The 21,198-nt window shown below is 41.8% G+C and overlaps 1 protein-coding gene across 1 annotated transcript in view; it reads right to left on the minus strand.

Moving 5' to 3' along the window:
- Positions 1-1,748: 1,748 nt before the first annotated feature.
- Positions 1,749-21,198, minus strand: part of LOC138625311 (potassium/sodium hyperpolarization-activated cyclic nucleotide-gated channel 2-like) — a 34,114-nt gene continuing 14,664 nt past the window's right edge. The window contains exons 4-8 of the mRNA XM_069706142.1: positions 20,422-20,640; positions 9,404-9,550; positions 8,899-9,139; positions 8,639-8,803; positions 1,749-7,863 (exon numbers count right to left, since the gene is read on the minus strand). Coding sequence (XP_069562243.1) covers positions 6,914-7,863; positions 8,639-8,803; positions 8,899-9,139; positions 9,404-9,550; positions 20,422-20,640 — 1,722 coding nt within the window. The 3' untranslated portion in view covers positions 1,749-6,913. The remainder of the gene's footprint in view (positions 7,864-8,638; positions 8,804-8,898; positions 9,140-9,403; positions 9,551-20,421; positions 20,641-21,198) is intronic.

Consider the following 21,198-nt stretch of genomic DNA (forward strand, 5'->3'; position numbering starts at 1 on the left):
GCTTGTCTTCTTTCCATATATAAACACAGTTTTTTGTGCACATTTAACACCAGCACGTTACAGCAACAACAAACTGCACATATTTTTGTGAATTGGAATGGCTGAAATCGAGAAAAGATTTTGTTCACTGGTAAGATCCAGCAGGACACAAATATTTTTTTAGGTTCTAAAAATGGACAAAGTAGAAAGTTGATGAAGCCCAAGTGTGCCGAGCAGTACGGGCAAACTGGAAGGAGATGGATGGGAAAGGACAAGGATACTAGTAAGAAGCTAAATAAGCAAATTGCCCTCTGGAGGTAAACAGCCAGGGGGGTAGTGCGGGAGATGCTGATATGATTAATTGAAGTAGGACAGCCAGGGACGATGTAGAGGACCAGCACTGCAGAGGAAACGAGGTAGAGGACAATCCTCAGGATGAAACTATATACTCACACTCATATAGCTTCACAACGTGGTGTAGTATCAGCCTGCAGCCACTATTGCTTCCTCATTGAATTACAATGATAAAGAAAGAAAGGGAGTGTGTGTGTGTGTGTGTGTGTGTGTGTGTGTGTGTGTGTGTGTGTGTGTGTGTGTGTGTGTGTGTGTGTGTGTGTGTGTGTGTGTGTCGATAGAGCAGAAGAGAGAGGACATTATGTCACGTCAAGGTAAAAGTACGGACACGCACTGCGGATTGCCTCACCCACATTTGTACCAGCTGCATGTAGATCTGAGGAGGCAACATGAATGGTGTAGGGCTCTGTGTCGAAATCTCCCCTTGCATGTAATTTTAATCTTTCCATATCATTGTCCCATGCATAATCACTGAGGACCCAAACAGCACTTAGTGTGTATGTGTGTGTGTGTGTGTGTGTGTGTGTGTGTGTGTGTGTGTGTGTGTGTGTGTGTGTGTGTGTGTGTGTGTGTGTGTGTGTGTGTGTGTGTGTGTGTGCGTGTGTGTGTGTGTGTGTGTGTGTGTGTGTGTGAGTGCACGTGTGTGCATGGTAAGGAAAGGAAATAGACAGAGGGAATGGGTAGATGCTGCTCCCAGGCTGCCAGAGGAGTGTGTCCTTGGACTGCCCTCATCTCTGACGCACACACACAAACCCACCCACTCATTCTCTCTCTTTCTCACACACACACACACACACACACACACACACACACACACACACACACACACACACACACACACACACACACACACACACACACACACACACACACACACACACACACACACACACACACACACACACACACACACACACAAACCTGCCACTGGTTCATTTACTCTCTCTCTCAGACAAATACAAAACTATCTCTTAGGTACCGGAAAAATTTCACTTACTGCTGTGCAGCTCTGTGTGTGTTCACATGCACACACACGCAAGCAAAAAGCTCTTAGACTCAGCTCAGACATCTCATCAGGGATGCAGCAAAGCTCCTGTCTGCAGAGAGAGAGAGAAAGATCTCATCTGATGTGGGGTAGAATGGGGGTGGAGGGGTTGCTGGCTGATTAACAAGGTTGGAGTGTGTGTGTGTGTGTGTGTGTGTGTGTGTGTGTGTGTGTGTGTGTGTGTGTGTGTGTGTGTGTGTGTGTGTGTGTGTGTGTGTGTGTGTGTGTGTGTGTGTGTGTGTGTGTGTGTTTAAAGTTACTCATGTAACTGGAGGTATATGTTAAGGTTCACACACAGACACACACTGCAGCCAGCATAACATACCAACCTACAAAGACACAGCGATGAATAAAAGTCCACACACAGAGATAAGTATGCCAATGCGCTCATCTTTTTATTGCACAACAATGTATCGTCTGTTTACGAACGCTTAAACAACATTGCCACTGACTGACAGATCAGCTTATTGAGAGAGACCAGGGTGTGGCTCTGTGTTCTCGGCCAGCAGAGGTGGTGGAAAAGACAGCCTTTTGGACACAGGTTCAAATCAGCCCCACGCCCTCACCATTTAACTGTGCATCTCAGTCTGCAAGGACTGGACACAGACAAATGTTACCAGCATCCCAAGTATCCCCCATGATCCTTTGAAATTAATTTGGTAGTGATGCGGCTCAGGCTTGGAGCTGAATTGTCCCTGGATTGTAGACATCAACTTAGACAGAGCTGGAGTTCTAAAATATTTGAACCTTTTTGTTAAGAGCAGAAGCTGAGCACAGCCTGAGATGGTTGCAGACTGGCCTCCAGAGAGGGAGAACACATGCTGTGTCATATCTGTGCTGTTGTCTACATGGTGCTGGTAAAGTGTGTCTGGATGCCCACACCGAGCTGTTCGTGCAGGCTGTGGAATGCTACTAAGTCTAGGGTGTGCTAGAGTCATTTCTAGGAGCATTACAGAGTTTCTTTTTTTTTTGTTTTGTTTTTACAAATGTAGTCGTGACCATATAACACTTTCCGGCTTGCGCTGGCATCTCTCTTAGCTTCATGTGGGTTTCAAACCCCTCAATGGCATCGTATTCTCAAGTGGGACCAACATTATAGAAGGAAAGGCACAGGAACACACACACGCACACACAAACTCAAGCACACAGAGTCCTGAAGCAGAGAGAAGGCTTAGGTAAGCTAAGCAGGCTACAGTAGCTACGACACAAAAGTTTAACTGTTAGACTAAATAAAATCATTGTACAGTAGTTGGTACACGACTAAGATTTGAAGGTCCCACTAAGAATCACACACAGAACTCTGCTTAGATAAGAAAAATACAAGCATGCACTCTGCTGTTTTCTGTCACGGTAACTCAACCGGGAGTCAACTGACTGCTGTGGCTCACGCGTCAAATTCAGCCTTGGAGATAGAGCTTTTTTTTTTTTTCTTTGATGGCAAACACTAGATCAGTGTGCAACCAGCATCAGAGTGTAAGAACTGTGCAACAGTAGAGTTTGAGAACAGTTTTCCAGCATGTGCACAGCCTAGTTTTGTTACTGTATTGATATTGTGCAAGCATTTCCACAGTTTTATTTATTACTTACTGACATTTTTGGCTCTTTGCAACAAGCAGGTCATCTAAGCTAACGTCTAGACTGCCGATATCCACCAGAAGCCTGTCAGAGCTCACCCTCTCACTGTAGAAAATGTTTCTTTTACAGCAGGTTGTGGTAAAAACACAACAATGTGCCCCACATCTCTGTGTATACCATATGTACAGAACATGAAAGAGTACAGCGCGCATGGTGTTGGAAGGCTCAAAACCAACAAAAATGTGCAATTTTGTGTTTCCCGTATCAGGGAAAATTATATATACTGACATTGTCATTGTAATTCAGCAATACTAGTCTTCATCTAATGGTTTTTACATATATTGCAAGTTGAAAATAAAAACACATATTTGCATTTTTACAGGCACATACATACCACAAAAATAGACTATGTGGAAACTAGATGTACTAGGCACAAGGTATATACAGTCCATGTGCATGGGGCACATTGTAAGAACAAATCTGAAAACAACAACCGAACACAATTTACGGATAAATCAAACTCAGTTTTACAAACAAAAATAATACCCTGATTTGCTAACATATCAACACCAAGGCATCTAGTACCCTTAATATCTGGTACAGCAAGAATGAGAGGTTTGAAACTTAGATATTCTCAATAATTGTCAGTCAGTGTCAAACATGTGTGGGGGGTTTCAATCCCACTTCACAGCAAGGTCCAGAAGAACAACCATTAAACAATCACAATTTGAACCCCCTGTCATCAGGCAAATGCAGCGCTACATCACACACACAGCATGTCGACGGTGGCTCAAAGCCAGCAGACTGAACACACGGGTGACACGGACACAAAACGGATAACTGACAGGAGTATGTGCTTGGCCGGGGCTATATCAGTCTCATGGCTGAGGGTTCAAACAGAGTGGTACTGATCAAAGTGTCTGTGATGCCATCCATTGAGTGGAAGTGAATTACACAGGACAGTATCTTAGTAGATGAATGCAATGAAACAAGAGACGGTGCCTGATATTGCCTGAAACATTAGCTCTTTAACGCTCCTTCCATTTTGCTTTCACTGACTGTGGACTCATTCAAATAATATCAGCACAGTCCTGATAGCAGCTTAATAGGGCAAACTCTGGTATTAGCACAAAGGAATAGGAAAGAGGACCAACTGATTGCACTGGAACAGTATTGAAGCACACAACAGCCATTGACTCAAATGGTCTTCATTCATAATCGTATTGGCATTTTGGCATGTACCTTTCCCATAGGAAAAAAAGAAATCCAAAGTTCCTGTGTTGCTGATGAAGCGGGTCACAGCATTGTACCCCAGGTTATGAGAAAGAACAGGGTTTAGTGCATGTTATTAATCAAACAGAAAGGGAACATGTGGCTGCTCTACAGTAAAAATGAGAAGGGGTTTACAAGCCTTATAATGAAGCCCTTGGATAAAAACAATCACCTACACCTTGTTTCAAGATTTAAACAACTCCCAGGATCAGTGATCAAAACCAGACGGCAGAGAGTTCCGCTAATAACAATCTGAGAGTTCTGACTTCACTATAGATCCTCCATGTTTTTTTCAGCCAATCAGAATTCAAGGGGCATCTTTCAGCATGGCTAAATCAACAAGTTGACTATGGGAGGATAGACAAGTCTACATAAATCAATGGTAAGCCACGCTGCAGCAATCAATACATCTCTCTGGAAAGGTAGCAAACCTGAGTGAAATGTCCATCGCATTGATTTTACAGTTTGGCTCTGGATCGATGTTCAGAGCTGAAAAAAGTTGGATGCCGTGTTTGTTTAACACAATGAATCAGCTGCCTATTTTCTATCCCAATTGGATTAACTTTTCATCCTCACAGTTTAACCAGATGATGGGTCCAGGAGAAGTACTGCAACCATTTTAAGAGAATAGAGCATCGATTTTCATTCTGATTACAAGGTCGTAGTGTAACACAAGGTGCTTAACTGGATGTCCTCAGTGCTCGCTTTGGACCGAGGAGTTTAAAGTGGTTACAACTCACTCTCGTTCATGCCCACTTCAATAAATAAAAACAAACAAAAAATGTGTCCTCTCATGTTAGATCTGGGGATTGGGGTTGTAGCATACAGGTTAAATACACAGCAACGTTCAACCCAGAGAAGCATCATCAAACCTAAAAGATCACACAGACACTCAGCAACACAACCCTCTTTGCATCATAAAAGCCTCTTTAAATGTCGTTCCCTTTATTTACATGGCAGTTTATATCTGATTAGCTGTCTTCCTTCTCATATGGCATACATTCAGCAAGAGAAGGATTTTAGGTTCAACAGGATCAGAATATTTAGAAGAGATATAATGCAAGCCTCAACACAACCCCGTAGTTTGAACTAGGGGGTTGTTGTAGATCTAAATGTTGAGACATTCGTGGGAGGTTTGGGTGATATGGGGCACACAGAGACTTTGATATGAAGCAAATACTTTTTACAGGTGAGGCATCGGTGCCCCATATTGCCCACTGCCCCCCTTTCGTCTTACAATTTGATATCTTAAAGTGGGCTTTAAATTGACGTTTCTGAGGATCTGACTTGCTGAACTCAGGCATGGATTCCTCTCCTGTGACTGAACCAGTTTTAAGCCGCTTGTCCCGTCTGTTTTTGTTAACGAACATGTCACAGCACTTCCTTTCATTTCCTTTAACATTTTTGGTTAAGGTAAAAACATGGTCACTGGATTACAATACCTCAAGTGAAGCCACAATAGCTGCTGGATTCTTTAAGATTTCACATTAAAAAGAAAACGAAAGGAAAAAGAAAGAAGTTCACTTTCCTGTACAGCATATGTATAGATATTCATATTGATATATATTTATATATAGGCGGGGTAGAGTATTGCAGAATTATATTGCATGTGTTAATCAATAAACCTAGACAGGAACAAGCAAGTATACAGTATGGGTTGTTCACAAATGTTTCCTTTCATAAAGCTCAGATTATTTAACCACCTTTGCCTTCAGGGTTACAATCAGTACGCTGACCAAACAGCTGGCCGCCTCCCAGATGTTTCATGAGAGTGGGCCAGTGCCACCGTCAGCATGTCAAACCAACCACGCTTGACAGAGCAGTGTAGGGAGTGTGAGTCCATCCTCTGGAAATGGAACCAAAACATATTAACAAACTCACGCACACAAACTTACACCCACATATATACATACACACAAACCAAATATATGGCTTCTAACGTTGAATCAAGGCAGTTAAATAAATGGCGTTTTTCTTCTATGTTTCTTTTTTTAGTTGATACAGACACAACCAGACTTGGTGTTCAAGCTCAACTTTGGTTTGGGTAGATACAATGAATATATTATCCTTCCGTACTTTTTTCATCAACTATTTACACATCGATGTAAGATCGACCAGCGGTCTAAAACAACTATTTTCACTACTATTTCAAACATAATGAAGAGCAATGTGTTCTTTTGCTACAACAGCTTATACAGAAAAATTACACTCAAAACACTTTTGAACACTTAAAATGTCATTGTCATTTGACCTCAAGTCCCTGATTTTCATTTTTAAGTCCAGCTCCTGCTAGATTGCATTGCATGGATTCTACACAGTATGCAATAGTTACATTAATCATAATTTTCTTCATATCTTTACAGTAAAGACAGCGATATACAGTAGGTGTTTGGAAGCAGAGTGAAAGGGGTGATACTAAGACTAAAGGTGCTGGCACAGTAGACTAGACCAGTTCGACCTTAAGTTATACTAGTTTAATTGTATAGACTCCTCCTAGCCAAAGTGTCTCAAGACTTTGTGTAGCTCTTTTCCTTCTGCTGACACCAGCACACAGTGCATCCAGGTTGAATGACTGGATGCGCTGGCGGTAGCTGATTGGTCATTCAGCAGGCTGACAGATCAGCTGGGCTGATCTAAACCAAACAGATTCTCCTACAAAAAAGGCCTCTTTCCTGAACTCTACCAGGGTCACAAGTTGGAAGACAGCCGGGATCTGGCAGAGTCTAGCTCTGGAAGGCTGACAATTGAATCTTTCTTGGGAACTCCAGAGTCTGGAGGTACTGATCCAGCAGCTGCTGCTACTACTACCCCCATTCCAGCAGGTCCACCAGAAGGTGTGGAGGCAAAGGCCACCCTCTGTTGGGCTCCCGCTGACCTGCCCACCCCAGAGGGCCCTGGCAAGTTGGGGTGAGGGGGCTGCTGGGGGCCGATGGAGGTGTTGGAGGTGCGGGTGGAGGGCGGAGGGCTGGGGGCTGCAGAGGCAGCTTTTGGTGTTCCCTCCTGGGGTAGTGAAGGTTGGGAGGCAGACAGAGCTCGGCTGTCCTGGCTCAGGCTGCCTGTATGAAGGGAGTGGGTGCTCTTGTGTGAGGCAGGCCTCTGCTGGGTCTGTGTGGGGCTGGGTGCATGGTGCTGTACTAGGGACAACTGGGACCCAGAGGGTCCTACGCTCGCCATGTACTGGAAAGTCCGTCCAGAAGCTGCGAGCGGGCTTTGGACTGGAGGACTGGAAATTGCAGCTCCGAATGCCCCTCCGAGCGTCTGAGGGGGTTGAGACTGAAGAGGAGACATAGAGGCCGGACTAGACATGTTCTGCATCACCTGGAACCTTCGCACCATGCGAGGAGACTGCAGAGTCCCTGGACCCACTAAAGGACTTGCCATCTGAGGGCAGAAGCTCATGGCCACAGCTTGCTGGAGGGTGGCAATAGCAGAGCCTGTAGGCGGCTGACCCGGCGGGGCAAAGATGCCGCCAATGGAGGGGGTCATAGACATGGCCCGCGGTCGCTGCAGGTCCACCAGTTTCACCATCTCACGGTCATACTTCACAATCTCCTGGATCATCTCATTCTCCCGGTTGTTAAAAACACCAGAGTTGAGATCATGCTGAACCTTGTGCATCAGGATGGAGTTCTTTTTACCTGCAGATAGAAATGAAAACATTATTACTAATTATTAAAGGCAGAGTTAAAAGGAAGAAGGAGAAATGATAAAAGGCAGGACAGAACATGGGGCAAAGAGCTGAACAAAGCCTAACCCTCCAGCTGTGTTCAACCAAGTTCTATTCTATTTTATTTCATTTTATTTTTATATTTTTTATTTTTATTTTTATAGGAGGCTGTGAGGGTTTCTTTGTCACCAATGATCCCCCCCAAAAAAATCTAAAAAATAAAATAGAACTTGGTTGAACACAGCTGCAGGTCATTTTGACCCTAGGACAACGGGAGGGCTAAATAAATGGAAATAGGAGGATTTAGGAAGAGAGAACAATAAGAGTTAGAGATAGCATGTGATGTCCTTCACACCAGGTACATCCTCTAGCAGAACAAGCCCTGAGGAAAATGGACGTGTCACCGTGTACTCTCATCTACTGTTACAGTGTCCTGTGTCATTCTGAGGGGAACAGCACAGCTCATTTTACTGCCTATTTCAACATTAATATGCTGGAAACATTTTCTTTTGTTGCAAGGGGCTCATTTCAAAGAATTTACAGTAGAATACAGAGGCTCCCAGCAGCAGATGCTAGACACTTGCTTTTATATAGCTACTCACATGTTTAACAGCATGATCCTACCCATATGTCAGGCTCTAATTCTATGTGTGCACTGAAGGAACATTTCCCTCATTCCAACCTAATCTTCCTAATTCAGATCTGCTGTGAATCGGTGACATTTTGTTTTGTTTTTGTTTTTTTACCTATGCGGTCTAGACGGTCGATAGCAACCGTCTCGAAGGCTCGTCTCATCATGGGATATTCTTCCAGCACCTCATTGAAGTGGTCGACAGACAGAGAGTAGAGTCGACAGTAAGTCTCTGCTCGCACGCTGGCTGTTCGCCGACCTCTCGTTAATAAACAGATCTCTGAAACAGGGAAAGAGAAAAAACAGCTTTTTAAAAAGGTAAAAAAAAATAGCATCACCAGAAAAATCAGGTAGGAGTCAAAAACTGTATCCTACCTCCAAAATAAGAGCCATCGGAGAGTTTCATGGCGAGGGTGCCTTTGGTGATGACACTGCAGACTCCATGCTGGATGAAGTACATTTTCTTGCCAATAGTGCCCTCCCTTATGATGTAATCATGTGGCTGGAATACCTCAAAGCGCAGCTTAGTCAACATGGCTGTCACAAAGTTTGGCTCGGCGTTGGCAAACAGCGGCATCGACGCCACCAGTTTGCGACAGTTAAAGTTGACAATTTCCTAAGAGAGGATGCATCGTTTGGTGCAAAAAAGAACAGCAAAATATGGAGAAAGAAAGTGTGTCCTTCTGCATGCATGAATAAAAGTATGACAGGGTGAGTACAAAAGTTCATCCTGTAACCTTATGTGACAAAAATATGTACATCAGTGAAAGGCAGGTCACATTAAATACTTTAAAGTGTCTTAAACACAAATAGTCTTCAAGTACAACTTCAGTGTCATGTTTATTGAAATAATGCATCTTATTGTGTGTTTGCGTGTCACCTCTCTGAGCGGCTCGCTGAGTTCTCCCAGGATGCTCTCCTCATCAAACATCTTGCCCTGGTATCTGTGCTCATAATAGTCATGGATTTTCTGTCGGAAGTCAGCAGGCAGCTTGTGGAAGGACATATACTGCTCCACTTGTTTGTACTAAGAGAGAGTGAGATGGAGAAAGGATTCTCTGTTAGTGCAGTGCATCACGTAATTCTTAAAAACAGACAGAAAAAAACGTGTTTTTAATTGAGCCACAGTCACTTATTGCATTAAAAAGTCTAATCAGGAATGGCAGCTGCAAATATGTTTTAGAAAGGTGCCTTGTATGTATTGCATTCCTCTTTCAGTGTTACATTATTAAATTATATTGTTTGTTAAAGGGTAATTCTAGTGATACTCTAAAAAAAAATGTATTGCCACAAAAAGAAAAAAAGCAATTTCGGTAATCAATTAAGTGACTCAATTAAGAGATATTATCTTTATATTAAGCCTGGTATAGTTCTCTCCTTTGTGTTACAGACATTCATGGTTGTCCACAAACTAAAACACATGGTTAACATGTTCTCGCATTACAGTGAACATAAGCATTGTCGTTTAGTTTGAGTGGATCCTACATCTGTTGTCCTGTTGTTGTAAACACTGACTGGAACAAAAACTGCCTATTAATCTGCCACTGATAAAAACCACAAACATGCACAGTTACTCATTGTTGAGTAAATAACTAAAAACTGCAGTGCTCAGGTAATTTTCGGTTGTCTTTCCCATCCTTATAAACAAAATATCTCATGAACGTCTTGAAGGAATTTCTTTAAATTGGGCCCAAACATCCACTTGGACTCAAGGAGAAACTGATAAGAAAGGTCAAAGGTCACTGTGACCTCACAAAACACGTTTGAGGCCATAACTCAAGAATTATTATGGTATTTATGTCAACATTTTCCACAACTGTCTAACAGGGTAACATGAAGTGAAAAAAATGTTGTCCCAAAGGTGAAAAGTCAACTTCACCGTGATATCACATTGTTCTGCAACATAATGAAGTCTGGCCATTATTCAACGACATAACTCAGGAACAGAAGGTCCGGTTGTGGCCACATTTCACCTTTAGTCGGATACTCAACTGACGTCACTAATCTTGGGTGTCCACCTTGAACCTGTGGCGACTGAATAATTCTGAACATCAATATTTGAAGCATTGCCTCCTGTCATGGCTCCAAGTTACAAGGAATATGACTCTGTTTTTGTGTTTTTTGAAATAAATTGACACACTAATAGAGTGGACAGTTTTTCAGTCTTCACGGCATACATTATATCAGTCTGGACAGACATGGATGTAAACTGCCACCTGACTGGTTGGCAGAGGCAGACAACCACGAGGTGGCAATTCAAGATAACTATAGGCTGTACATCTTCAAGGAAGGAACTAGCTTTATTGAGATACAAACTAATACTTTAAAAACTGTTAGTTTTGGTCATTTCGTGGGTTTTTGGTAATAACAAAAACATAGAGTATAACCACCTTAATTTTTTTAAGAAACCGGGACAAAGCACAGCACAAAGTAGATAAACCGCACGTAAAAAGTAATGAATGAACAATGTCACCCACAACGTTAAAGAAGTAACTGTTTATAATTCAGGTGTTACACAGGTTTTAAAGCGCAAGGGACCAAATCATGTGTCCACATCTTTACATAGTCTATCTGTATATACAGTAGAAACTGCAGTTTACACACAGCATATGTATGGAAAGCCTTTTGGATATTTTTGTATGTTGCCACCTCTATAGCTAATCAATGTTTTTCCAGTTTTTATGACAATATTTACTTGTTCATTCAAAAAACATAAATAGATCATATAAACATGGTGACCTGAGGCTGAATCATTTCACTCACATCTCTTCCAGTGTCAACAAACAGCCGTATGGCTGAAATAAATACATTCGCCCTTTGATCACTGTTTCTCCGAAGTTAATCAATGCCGGATCAATAGAGAGTAAAGGGTTCAACATGGCAGCAACACAAACAATCAGCTTCGATTGTTGAGATATGCTAATCACAATCACAAAGTGACCACTGACAAAACCAAAAACTACGTGGCCGGGCTGCAGAGTGTGGAGTGATAGATGTGGCGGTAAACAGGACGGACAGTGAACTGTAGAGAGAAAAAGATTTCTCCTTGCACTTTACTGTCAGACTACGTGCACTTCAACCTGACTCAAATGGAAAGCTTCATAAGACCACAGCTCAACCCAGAACCTGTAAAGCTGTCCAAAACACTATTTGAGAGGTCAGCGGGCTGGCAGATGCTGTGTACTCACAGCTTTCAGGGACGGAGGAAGTCATCATCCATACCACATCCATCTCAGCAGTCCTAAAACTGTACTGTGTGGGGAAGAAATGCCAGAATCCCTTGGCATCAAGTAACATCTGACAATGGCTGCAGAGCAGCAAGACCCCCCACACCACTGCAACGTCCCTCGTTCACTCCTGCTAGAGACAACACTGCACCAGCAGTCGTGTGTCCTGCCACAGGCTCCAAGCAAAACAATGAGGTCCACCTGCTCAAACATTGTTACAAGCTCTGGATCCTCAGGAGCAGCATAAACAGAAAATTGTTGACAATCAGAAACAGACGGCCTGGCGCTTTGTTTCCAAAAGAAAGGCAAACACAGATTCAGGTTGTACACAACTGATGCATGTGTACACAAGGAGAATTATTGTCTCAAGTCCTTGCTGCACAGAGCAATGAAAGCCTCACTTTTCTTATTCCCTGATTTCACAAAGTCAGTACAGCAGCTTGTAATATTGAGCAGAAAAGAAATCCTAGTTTCCCAACACCACTACTAGCAGATTATTTTTTTTTTTATCTTTGAACTTAAAACAACAAACTAAACAGACCTCATCCTGTGATCAACATTTCACTGGCGTCTCATTTGCAAGAAAAACATTAAAATGATCACAATATTTACAGAGCTGTTATAAAGGATTTGGGCATTATGTTTCATTCTTGGATCTTTGCAGCACATTGGATATAAATTCAACTATTCTTAACGAGTACTTAGGGATTTTAGTGCTGACGCTGAAACTATGTAAGATCTGCTGCATTGTTTTATCGACAGACCCTCAAGTTCAGGAGATACAAACAAATACGTTCTCATACATCTAAATATGGTCTTCGTATCTCATACTGAGCTGCAAATGTGACTGGCAGAATGACTGGCTTCAGCCTATAACCCAGAGACATCGGCAGATGTTTGGCATCTCCCTGGTGCTCAGCCAGGTTTGCACTGGAGCCATCGTCAGTGCATTTCAGTCAATTTTTGCCTTCAGTCTGCTCTTCAGCATATGAAGCACATACACAGTGGGATTGAGGTCAGATGACTGACTTTGTTAGTCAGGGCCATTTCACATTTTGACAGCATTTTTATGATTATTATCCTGGGGAATAGTCCTAACATTAAAGGACTATAAAGGCCTGCAAGGCTTTCGTAGGGTTTTTAAATATTGACCCTCAAGGTGATGTGGAATACATTTGTGATAATTTTGGTGATCTCCTGACTCATGCCAAAAATGAAAAATGAAAAATTTAAGACATCCTCAGCTACTTGTGTTTTGAATTAATTACTAAATGTTCATGAACACAGTAAAGACTAACTCCTACTGATCGGTATGCTAACAGTGGGATTCTGATTAAAAAGCCAAAAGTATAATCCATAGACAGTTATATAATACAAGCAGCTGACAAACACTCCACATCATGTTTGCATACCGTATGAGGAACAGTAGGACAGCTCAGTCTCATCGTACCTGTTCTACTTCAAATCCACTGAGCTGCAGTACAGAGCCCAGACAATGTCAACTAATGCCTTCTGCAATGTATATAGTTTCAATGTTACACTTTAAAGTCACACCACATACTGTTTCTGCAGAGGGGAAGTATAATGTGACCATAGACTGTGCTGCAGTGAATGCAGAGAAAATGATTGACACTCTGCCCTGGAGAAGCAATGCATGTTTTTGACTGATGCTGTCAACCTCAGAGCTGCCGTTAGGACTATAACATAAACATAAATAAACCAAACATGCAACATTTGAATTATTCAGCATCCTTATAAGGAAAACTTTGCTGCACAGCTTCTCTGATGGAGTTACACAACACAAAGTCTCACCTGCATAAGTGACTCTGCTTCCTGACATCTACAGATGGAGAGGAGCCTGCAGAAATGACCCCGTGTCACAATTCTTTAACCCACGTCAAAGCTAACACTGCAGTTGGTGTGACTCTCATACAATAGAAGTGCTGATTGTGAGCAAAGTGTAGGTGTGGGGTTAGTCTGGCAGCGAAGGGAAACCTCACAGAGGTAGAGACGCCGTGACTAAGCAGCTGTGCTTAGACGTGAAACTCAGTCCAGCTGCCTGTGACTCGGCTAAATGTGAATGAACAAGGCAGCTGAGCCCTGATTGAAATTAGATGGTGGCATTTAATGAGTTGACTTTGAGTGCCATGTGACAGTGTGAAGTGTTGATCATGGCCAGGCCAACCTGGAATCTGTCCAGGGTCACAGAAGAGAGGGAATAAGCGTTTGGCCAGTGCGTCACAGAACCCAGAGGGGACTGACAAACACCCAAATAAGAGTGAAAATGATATCCATTTTCAGTGTCACTTTGAAGATGGTGAATGCGGCAGCAAACGCTCCACTGGCGTACTTTCATCTGAACTGCTGCTTAGGAACTCTTCGCATTTTGTGATTTGTCATTAAGAGGAAACTTAAAGGGATAGTTTGTGACTTTTATTATGTTTTTACAACTTTAACACCCATTAACTACTGACCCAACATAGTCGCCAGCCCTTCTCCTCTCCTCTCCTCTCCTCTTCTCTTCTCTCCTCTCCTCTCCTCTCCTCTCCTCTCCTCTCCTCTCCTCTCCTCTCCTCTCCTCTCCTCTCCTCTCCTCTCCTCTCCTCTCCTTGTCCTTCTTCCTTTCCTCTCCCTCTCCTCTCACGACTTCTCTACAATGGAAATTCTTATTCAGATTCATCCCGAATGGCCATGTGGATGTATAATCACTTCATTCCCTGCTAAATCTCCTCATTACATTATGAAGCACATTCACCAAAGAGAAGAAAATCAGATAGTGGTAAGTTAGAGCTTGTCTTGTCTGTCTTCAATTCAGAAATGTGTACTGAGGGAGGAACAACACACTGTGGGGTCTCACACAGTACAAAGTCTCATTAAATGAAATGAAGCTTCTAAGGAAATACTGGGAATCCTATAATTTAGTCAGAGGGAGCGACGACCAAAGGAGACTGGCTGATAAGGTTTTTGTTCATTAGACACAATTTTTACTATAGTTGTGAATATGATCTGGCAGCGCTAAAGAGACACAGCTGCTGTAGTAGACGTCAGTGTAGCGATCTCTTTGGCCACTGTCTGTGCAAAGTCAGACTGCGTCTGGCTAATTGGAGCGATCAGTGACAAACAGTCTGACAGATCACTGTTGTTGATGGTGGTAGTGGCACAAGAAGGAGGGGTAGAAAACAATCTCGTATATTGTCCTGTGCCACATCATGACAGAGAGCTCAGACTGCCTTCTGCTTTCTGTCTTGCTGACTGAGATTAGTTTCTCCAACAGAGGAGAGCTGATTTAATGTACAACCCATGAGTAGCTGATTATGGATGCAAGAGGTGTATGTGTAGAGTTATATGTGTGCTCTACTTTCTGTTGCATGTCTTAAAGGCACAATGCAGTCCAAATGTAAATTAAAGGGAACTCTAAAATGAAACAATGACTAAATATAAGTCTGGAGTATTTTTAAAGCTTTAATGGTTTCCTTAAAATCAGTAATAATTGTAAATTTAATAGTAGATTGAGCTTCTATTTCATGTTCTGACAGTGAAAGGGCAGATTTTACACCTATAACCAGAGCCTGTTAATTATGTGAACATGTCTAAAATTTATACTATCAAATTAAAAGGAGGAAATAAACAAATTAACAAGATAAACAGGCCTTTTTCACATTACACATTTTGACATGTCAAAGTAGGAAAAGCACAGGTTTAAAATTTAAAATGGACGATGTCTGAATGCCATTTTGTTGCTACAATTTCAGGATCTTGCTGTTGTGCAGCATGTTTATTCATGCTGTTAGTAACAAAAAACATCTGTGAGAAGCATTTGAATTCTTCTCAATACATTTTATTCACACTTCATAGCAAACTGGAAGGGATTTTTTTTTTTAAGCATCTGCTGAGTAACTGATTAGACACTATGCGCTAAATATAATTAGCTTTTAATCAAACAAGATATCTGTCAAACGAGGTAATGCACTGACCAGCTGTCCATACCTGATGTTGCACGTCTCTACAAACAGCAAGACAGAGAGCAGCAAATACTGTAGGCCGTACACGTCACAGCTTACAACTACAAAGTCAAAAAAATACTTTTTTATCACAGTGACTAAAAAAAATGCTTAAAGAGAAATTGTATTGAGTAACTAATAGTGTTGTGATTTTTGGGAACAATTTGTTCAAAAGAATAAACAAATTTTAGGTGAACAAACTGAACGGATTGACTCCTTTAAATAATCCTTTTAGTTCTCGGTTCAGAAGAGCTCTCCATTAGTTGCAAATAAACGTGCAGGGACACAAAGTGTTCCACAACCTGGTGGCCCTGATTGAAAACGCACAAAGCAGTCTGACTAAACTTTGTGAACCACAATTTAATGTAACAGTCCCGTACAGTGGAGACTGTCGTTTATCCTGTGCTATTGTTTACAGTTTAAAATGTGTGGTAAAACTTACAATATGAAAAAACAGGTGGCTATAGAGAGTTTCTCAGACGCTCTCAGGGTACAGTGATTAAGTGATTCATTCACTCAATGTACTTCACAGTGAAAATGATCCCTGAGTGAAAGTCAGCAGCTAGAACTGCTGAAATCAAGGCTCTGTAAGTTCATGAGTAAACAGATTAGTTCAAAAGACCTTAAAGTCATTAAACAGCTGTATTTATCTCCAACATTCAGGAAGGAAACTTTTAAAATATCAACCATTTTAAACAGGGTTTGGTGTGTTTGTCAAAGTAACAGCAAGCATGACATGAATCCACCTCTCAGCATGGATTGAATGCATTGTGTGACCCATCGGACAGACACAGTCTCTTTTAACAGGATTCGATTTTTTTTTTAAAGTAATTCAGTTTACATTTGAGTTAGTGAGCATCATCTTTGACAAGGGATCTAGTTCTTGCTATACATCTATGGTGTCACCTTGTCACATAAAAAGCATGCAGTCTGACTGCACCACATCACGTGACTGTTAGAGGCCCTGCATAGGTGTTCACACTTATTCTAGCAAAATAGGAAAGACTTCACAAGAATTATAAAAATGTGTCCTCTCGCACTCAGACAGGTGCAAAATATTTCAACATCAGACATATATCAATAAAGCACAAAACTACATGCCCACAGCATCATCATGGCCCATTCTCATCATATTGTTAGACCATAATTATACTGAATCAAAAAATCATGTTCATCAGCCTCTGAGTTGCAATTCGGAGTAAGAGATATTAGGAATTTCTGACACTGAGATATCTTTTACTTGATTAAAAGAAATACAGAAGTGTATGGATGATGCATACTGTTAGTCCAGTACAGAAGTCACAAAAACACAATTTTCCACACAGTCAAATGTCATCATGTCTAGAAATAAATTCCCAAATTTATAATTCCCTTTGTTTTCATTGGTGTATTAAATTAGAATTTGCAAAAGGTGGAATAAGTTCGACTGCTGCTTTCTTTGTAGCTCTATCTGCCTCAGTCTATGTGTCACTGTGCACCGTTAATATGTATAAATAACTCAGAGGTCTCTGCACCAAAGCCACCAAGCCAAATTCTCCCTAAATTTAACCTGCATGAACTGTGAGTCTGACATTACTGCTGGCCTTAAACTGAAGCGTTCACACAATGCAAGCTCGATCCACACTGGGACTGTAACAGACTGCCGGCAGACTTGTTTTGCTAACACTCTCCAAATGATAAAAATGTCACTCACAGTCCTATCTGGAGGCATGGCAAATTCACCCAGCAGCATCAGCATCAGCCTCACTGGTGTGGCTGGCACTTTTCTGCTCAGTGCAGTTTTTTTAATAAACACGTCTTCAGCTCAAATACTAATCCTCACAGAGCAGCAGAGGAAAAAAATAACTTTGCAGCAGGAAAAAAAAAAAAAAGAAAATCTGACAACTGGTCAGAAAAAGGGTTCTGGGGAAAAGCACTTTCCTGCCATCAGCAGAAGGCATCGGGTGAGGACTTATTAGAAAATGACTAGTGAATACACATAAAGCACACAGCGTTATGAACACATTTCTGATGTCAAAGCATGTTTCTTACTTCTCAGTTTATCCTCAGACTGAAGAAAAATACAGGCTGTTGGAGGATTAGAAAAACTTATACAACTCATCACAGCTTTTAAATATATGAGACTTTAGTTTATTGCCAGTGTTCAGACTGCTTGTATCTCAAATTAAACAAAAACTGAGAAAAAACATTAAACTTTTGAGCAACAGGAAAAGGAAAAGAGGGATGAGGAACTATCTCTTTCTTGGGCAGCTTGCCCATTAAAGTGACCCCCCACTGTGGAAAACACTGTTCCTCACCCATAGACCACGTTGGACTTCCTTTTAACTCCCATCATCCAGGACAAATGGTAAAGATAAGAGCACCAGTCAGCACTCAATTTGCTGAATCGTTGTCTTCTAAACCATTTATTGGACATGACTTATACTCAAGCGTCCTCCCACATGGGAAAAAAAAAAAGTGCTATGGGGAGTTCCACACAATGCTAGTCAGACAAAACGCCTTTAAACGATGTAAAATGCACAACGTTCAGATATCTCGCAGTGCACCAGGACTCCGTCTCCTACAGGTTTCCCCTCCCCCTCGCTTTGCTCCCTGTAGCAGGCGGTTAGCAGTAGCATTGCACCTTTCAAGGGCACCACCACCAGAGAGGATGGAGAGAGGGAGAGCGAAGAAAACAGAGAGAAATTTAGATCAGGAGGTGAGGAGAGAGAGAGATCAAGAAGGAGATAAGGCAGAAAAACAGGTGGAAAGGGACGCAAAAAGGGGAGGAAATCATGTAAAGTGGAACAGTTAAAGATGCACAAGAGATGATACAGAGTGCAGACAGAGTGAGACCCAGTGAGTGAGTGATCAGGAAGAGAGAGAGACATAGAGGGAGGCAGCCATGGTTGCTTACGTCACCTTCAGGATGACATTGGCAGGACACGCAGGTCTGCTGCCTCATCAATTCTACTGCTGCCCAAGGGGACATCATATCACACACACACACACACACACACACACACACACACACACACACACACACACACACACACACACACACACACACACACACACACACACACACACACACACACACACGCCCAGCCCCTGGCAACGTGGCTCTACCTGGCCGAACACACCCGCAGCCTCTGATTGGCTGCTGAAAGCCAGCAGCAGTCCCCCTGCTTCCCAGCCAGCAAGACTCTGCTTGGAAACAGAGCGGCTGTGCTGCTACGGCTTCAGGCCACTGCTGCAGCACCGATCAGTGCTGCTCTGATCCACATGTTTGTTTCAAAAGATGTCAACCACAAACACTAGCTCATGACACTATATAGAGTATATGAGTAGTTTAATGGTACCTGATACTGTGTGGTTAAGGTCACAACCTACATGAAAGCGTTTTGGTGTTACTTGCTGTTGCACCACAATACTGATAATTGTAGCAATTTTTCACTTTTAAAAATGTATATTCATTGTATACAAATCCTGCATTGCTGATGAACAAATAGATGAGGTTTAAATAAATTCTCAGCAAATAAAAAAAAAAAAACGATCAACAAAAAGCAGAGATGCATTTGTTAATGAGCCGTACAAGAGAATTTTTTTTTTTTTTTAATTATTATTGAAAGAGATCTTTGGTTGTGCTGACCCAAGGTCAGTTAGTACAAAACTCATGCTGTGCAGCCACACAGTGAAACCAATCGGACAATTTCTACCTTGACACTGATTCCCATCCTGAAAATTAAGGTATCTGTACTGAGTAACAACCAGATATCAGTGAAGGTCTTTCTCAAATTAAAAATCGGTAAAATTCTCTTTGAGAAATTATAATAAATCATTTCTCACTGGGTGAGCTGAAGCTATAATTACATGGCTGTCATTAACTATAAGGAGATCTGGATGAGGACATAGAGACTTGCACATATCAACTTCTTAGACTTTGATTTTTGAGAGTTTTCTGATCCTCTCACCTTCATCAATCTTTATTAATAATATATATTTTATCCATGCAACTTTTTAAAAAAAACTAAAATGATATGGGGTTGATTTTAGCTGACTGTGCATGTTACTGTTAATACTTTCAGTTTCTCAGTGAACAACAAATGATTGGATACAATAAAATGTCTCATTTGGCTTGCCACATATGGCCGATATTAAGTTCTGTATCTGTTGTATTTTGTTTGATAAATCTACACAAAAACTGCAGTGTAAAAACGATAAATTGCAGTTTCATAGGCGGTGTTATGTCTGACTATTTCAATCTGTGTAGCCTACTGAAGGTCACTTGTCCTGACGACAAAATCCCCTGAAAATTAATAGTTTGTTATTTTTACTTTTCAATTTCTGTACGGATTAAACAAAGGAAATCGGACGTGTAAATTGAAGAGCTTTAGAGGAGCTGGTGGATGAAGGTTTTTTTTTTTTTTACCTTTAGACAGAATCAGCCTAGCTGTTTCCAGTCTGTATGGTAAGTTAAGTTATCCAGCTGCTTCATCTTCAACATATCTCATGTTCTCTGCAAACTTTTTGCAAGAAAGTGAATAAGTGCTTTTTCCAAAAGTCAAACTTTTCCTTTAAGGGGAAATTAAAGAGGAACACAGCATCTTAAAGGGTTTAAAAAAAACACACACACACACACACAACAAACAGAAATGTTTTGAGAACATGGGACAGAGTTATTTCCTCACCTTCTCCTGGTACTGCCGTCTGGAGGAGTCCAGGGACTGGATAAGGGCTGTTGCGTGGCCGATAAAAACAGCATAACAAGTAGCTCCTACAATCATACTCAGCATGGTCAGCCAGATATCTGACAGACTTTCTGGGGCCTGCCGGCCATAACCGATGCACAGCATGTGGCTCATTGCTTTGAAAACAGCAAAGGAGTACAGCTCTGACCAGGTATCATTCTGCAGAGAGAGAAGAGGGGAGATAAACAAACATCAATGTTACATAAAAAGACATGTTTCAGGGCAGAGTGGTGGCACAGAGTAGGCAACTAGAATAAAGCTTCAGGGACAGCGGGGTCATGGAATAGCACTTACACAAATGAGAACTCGAGGGACAGGGTTGCATTAGAAGGAAGGAAGGAGGAAGTGGAAACAACATCAGGGGAATCCTTCGAGGCCTAATCAGTAAAGCAGACATGGTTTGGAAATTATTTCCTCAGAGAGGAATGATAATGAGAGGTCATTAAATATGCCCTTTCAGAGCTGTGTGAATAGGAATCTACTACAGGCGATGACAGCCGGGCAGAGGTGACCAGGCTGCTTGTGTGGAGACTCAGGAAGGGAAAAACTCTGACTGTAACTTACAAAGACCTGAAGATGCATTAATCATGTCGTTCGATCACTCTGAGAACATGCGCTGAACGCTGAGTATACTTTCCTGAATGAAAGGAAAGGCTCAGTATTGTTCCATTGTATCTTTGCGCTGAAACACACCTCTTCACAAAGGAGGAAGATGAC

The sequence above is a fragment of the Brachyistius frenatus genome, unplaced genomic scaffold (assembly GCF_029030835.1).
Source record: "Brachyistius frenatus isolate BFR_SWC_R1_liver_20210118 unplaced genomic scaffold, ASM2903083v1 Contig_61, whole genome shotgun sequence".
Classification (NCBI taxonomy): domain Eukaryota; kingdom Metazoa; phylum Chordata; class Actinopteri; family Embiotocidae; genus Brachyistius; species Brachyistius frenatus.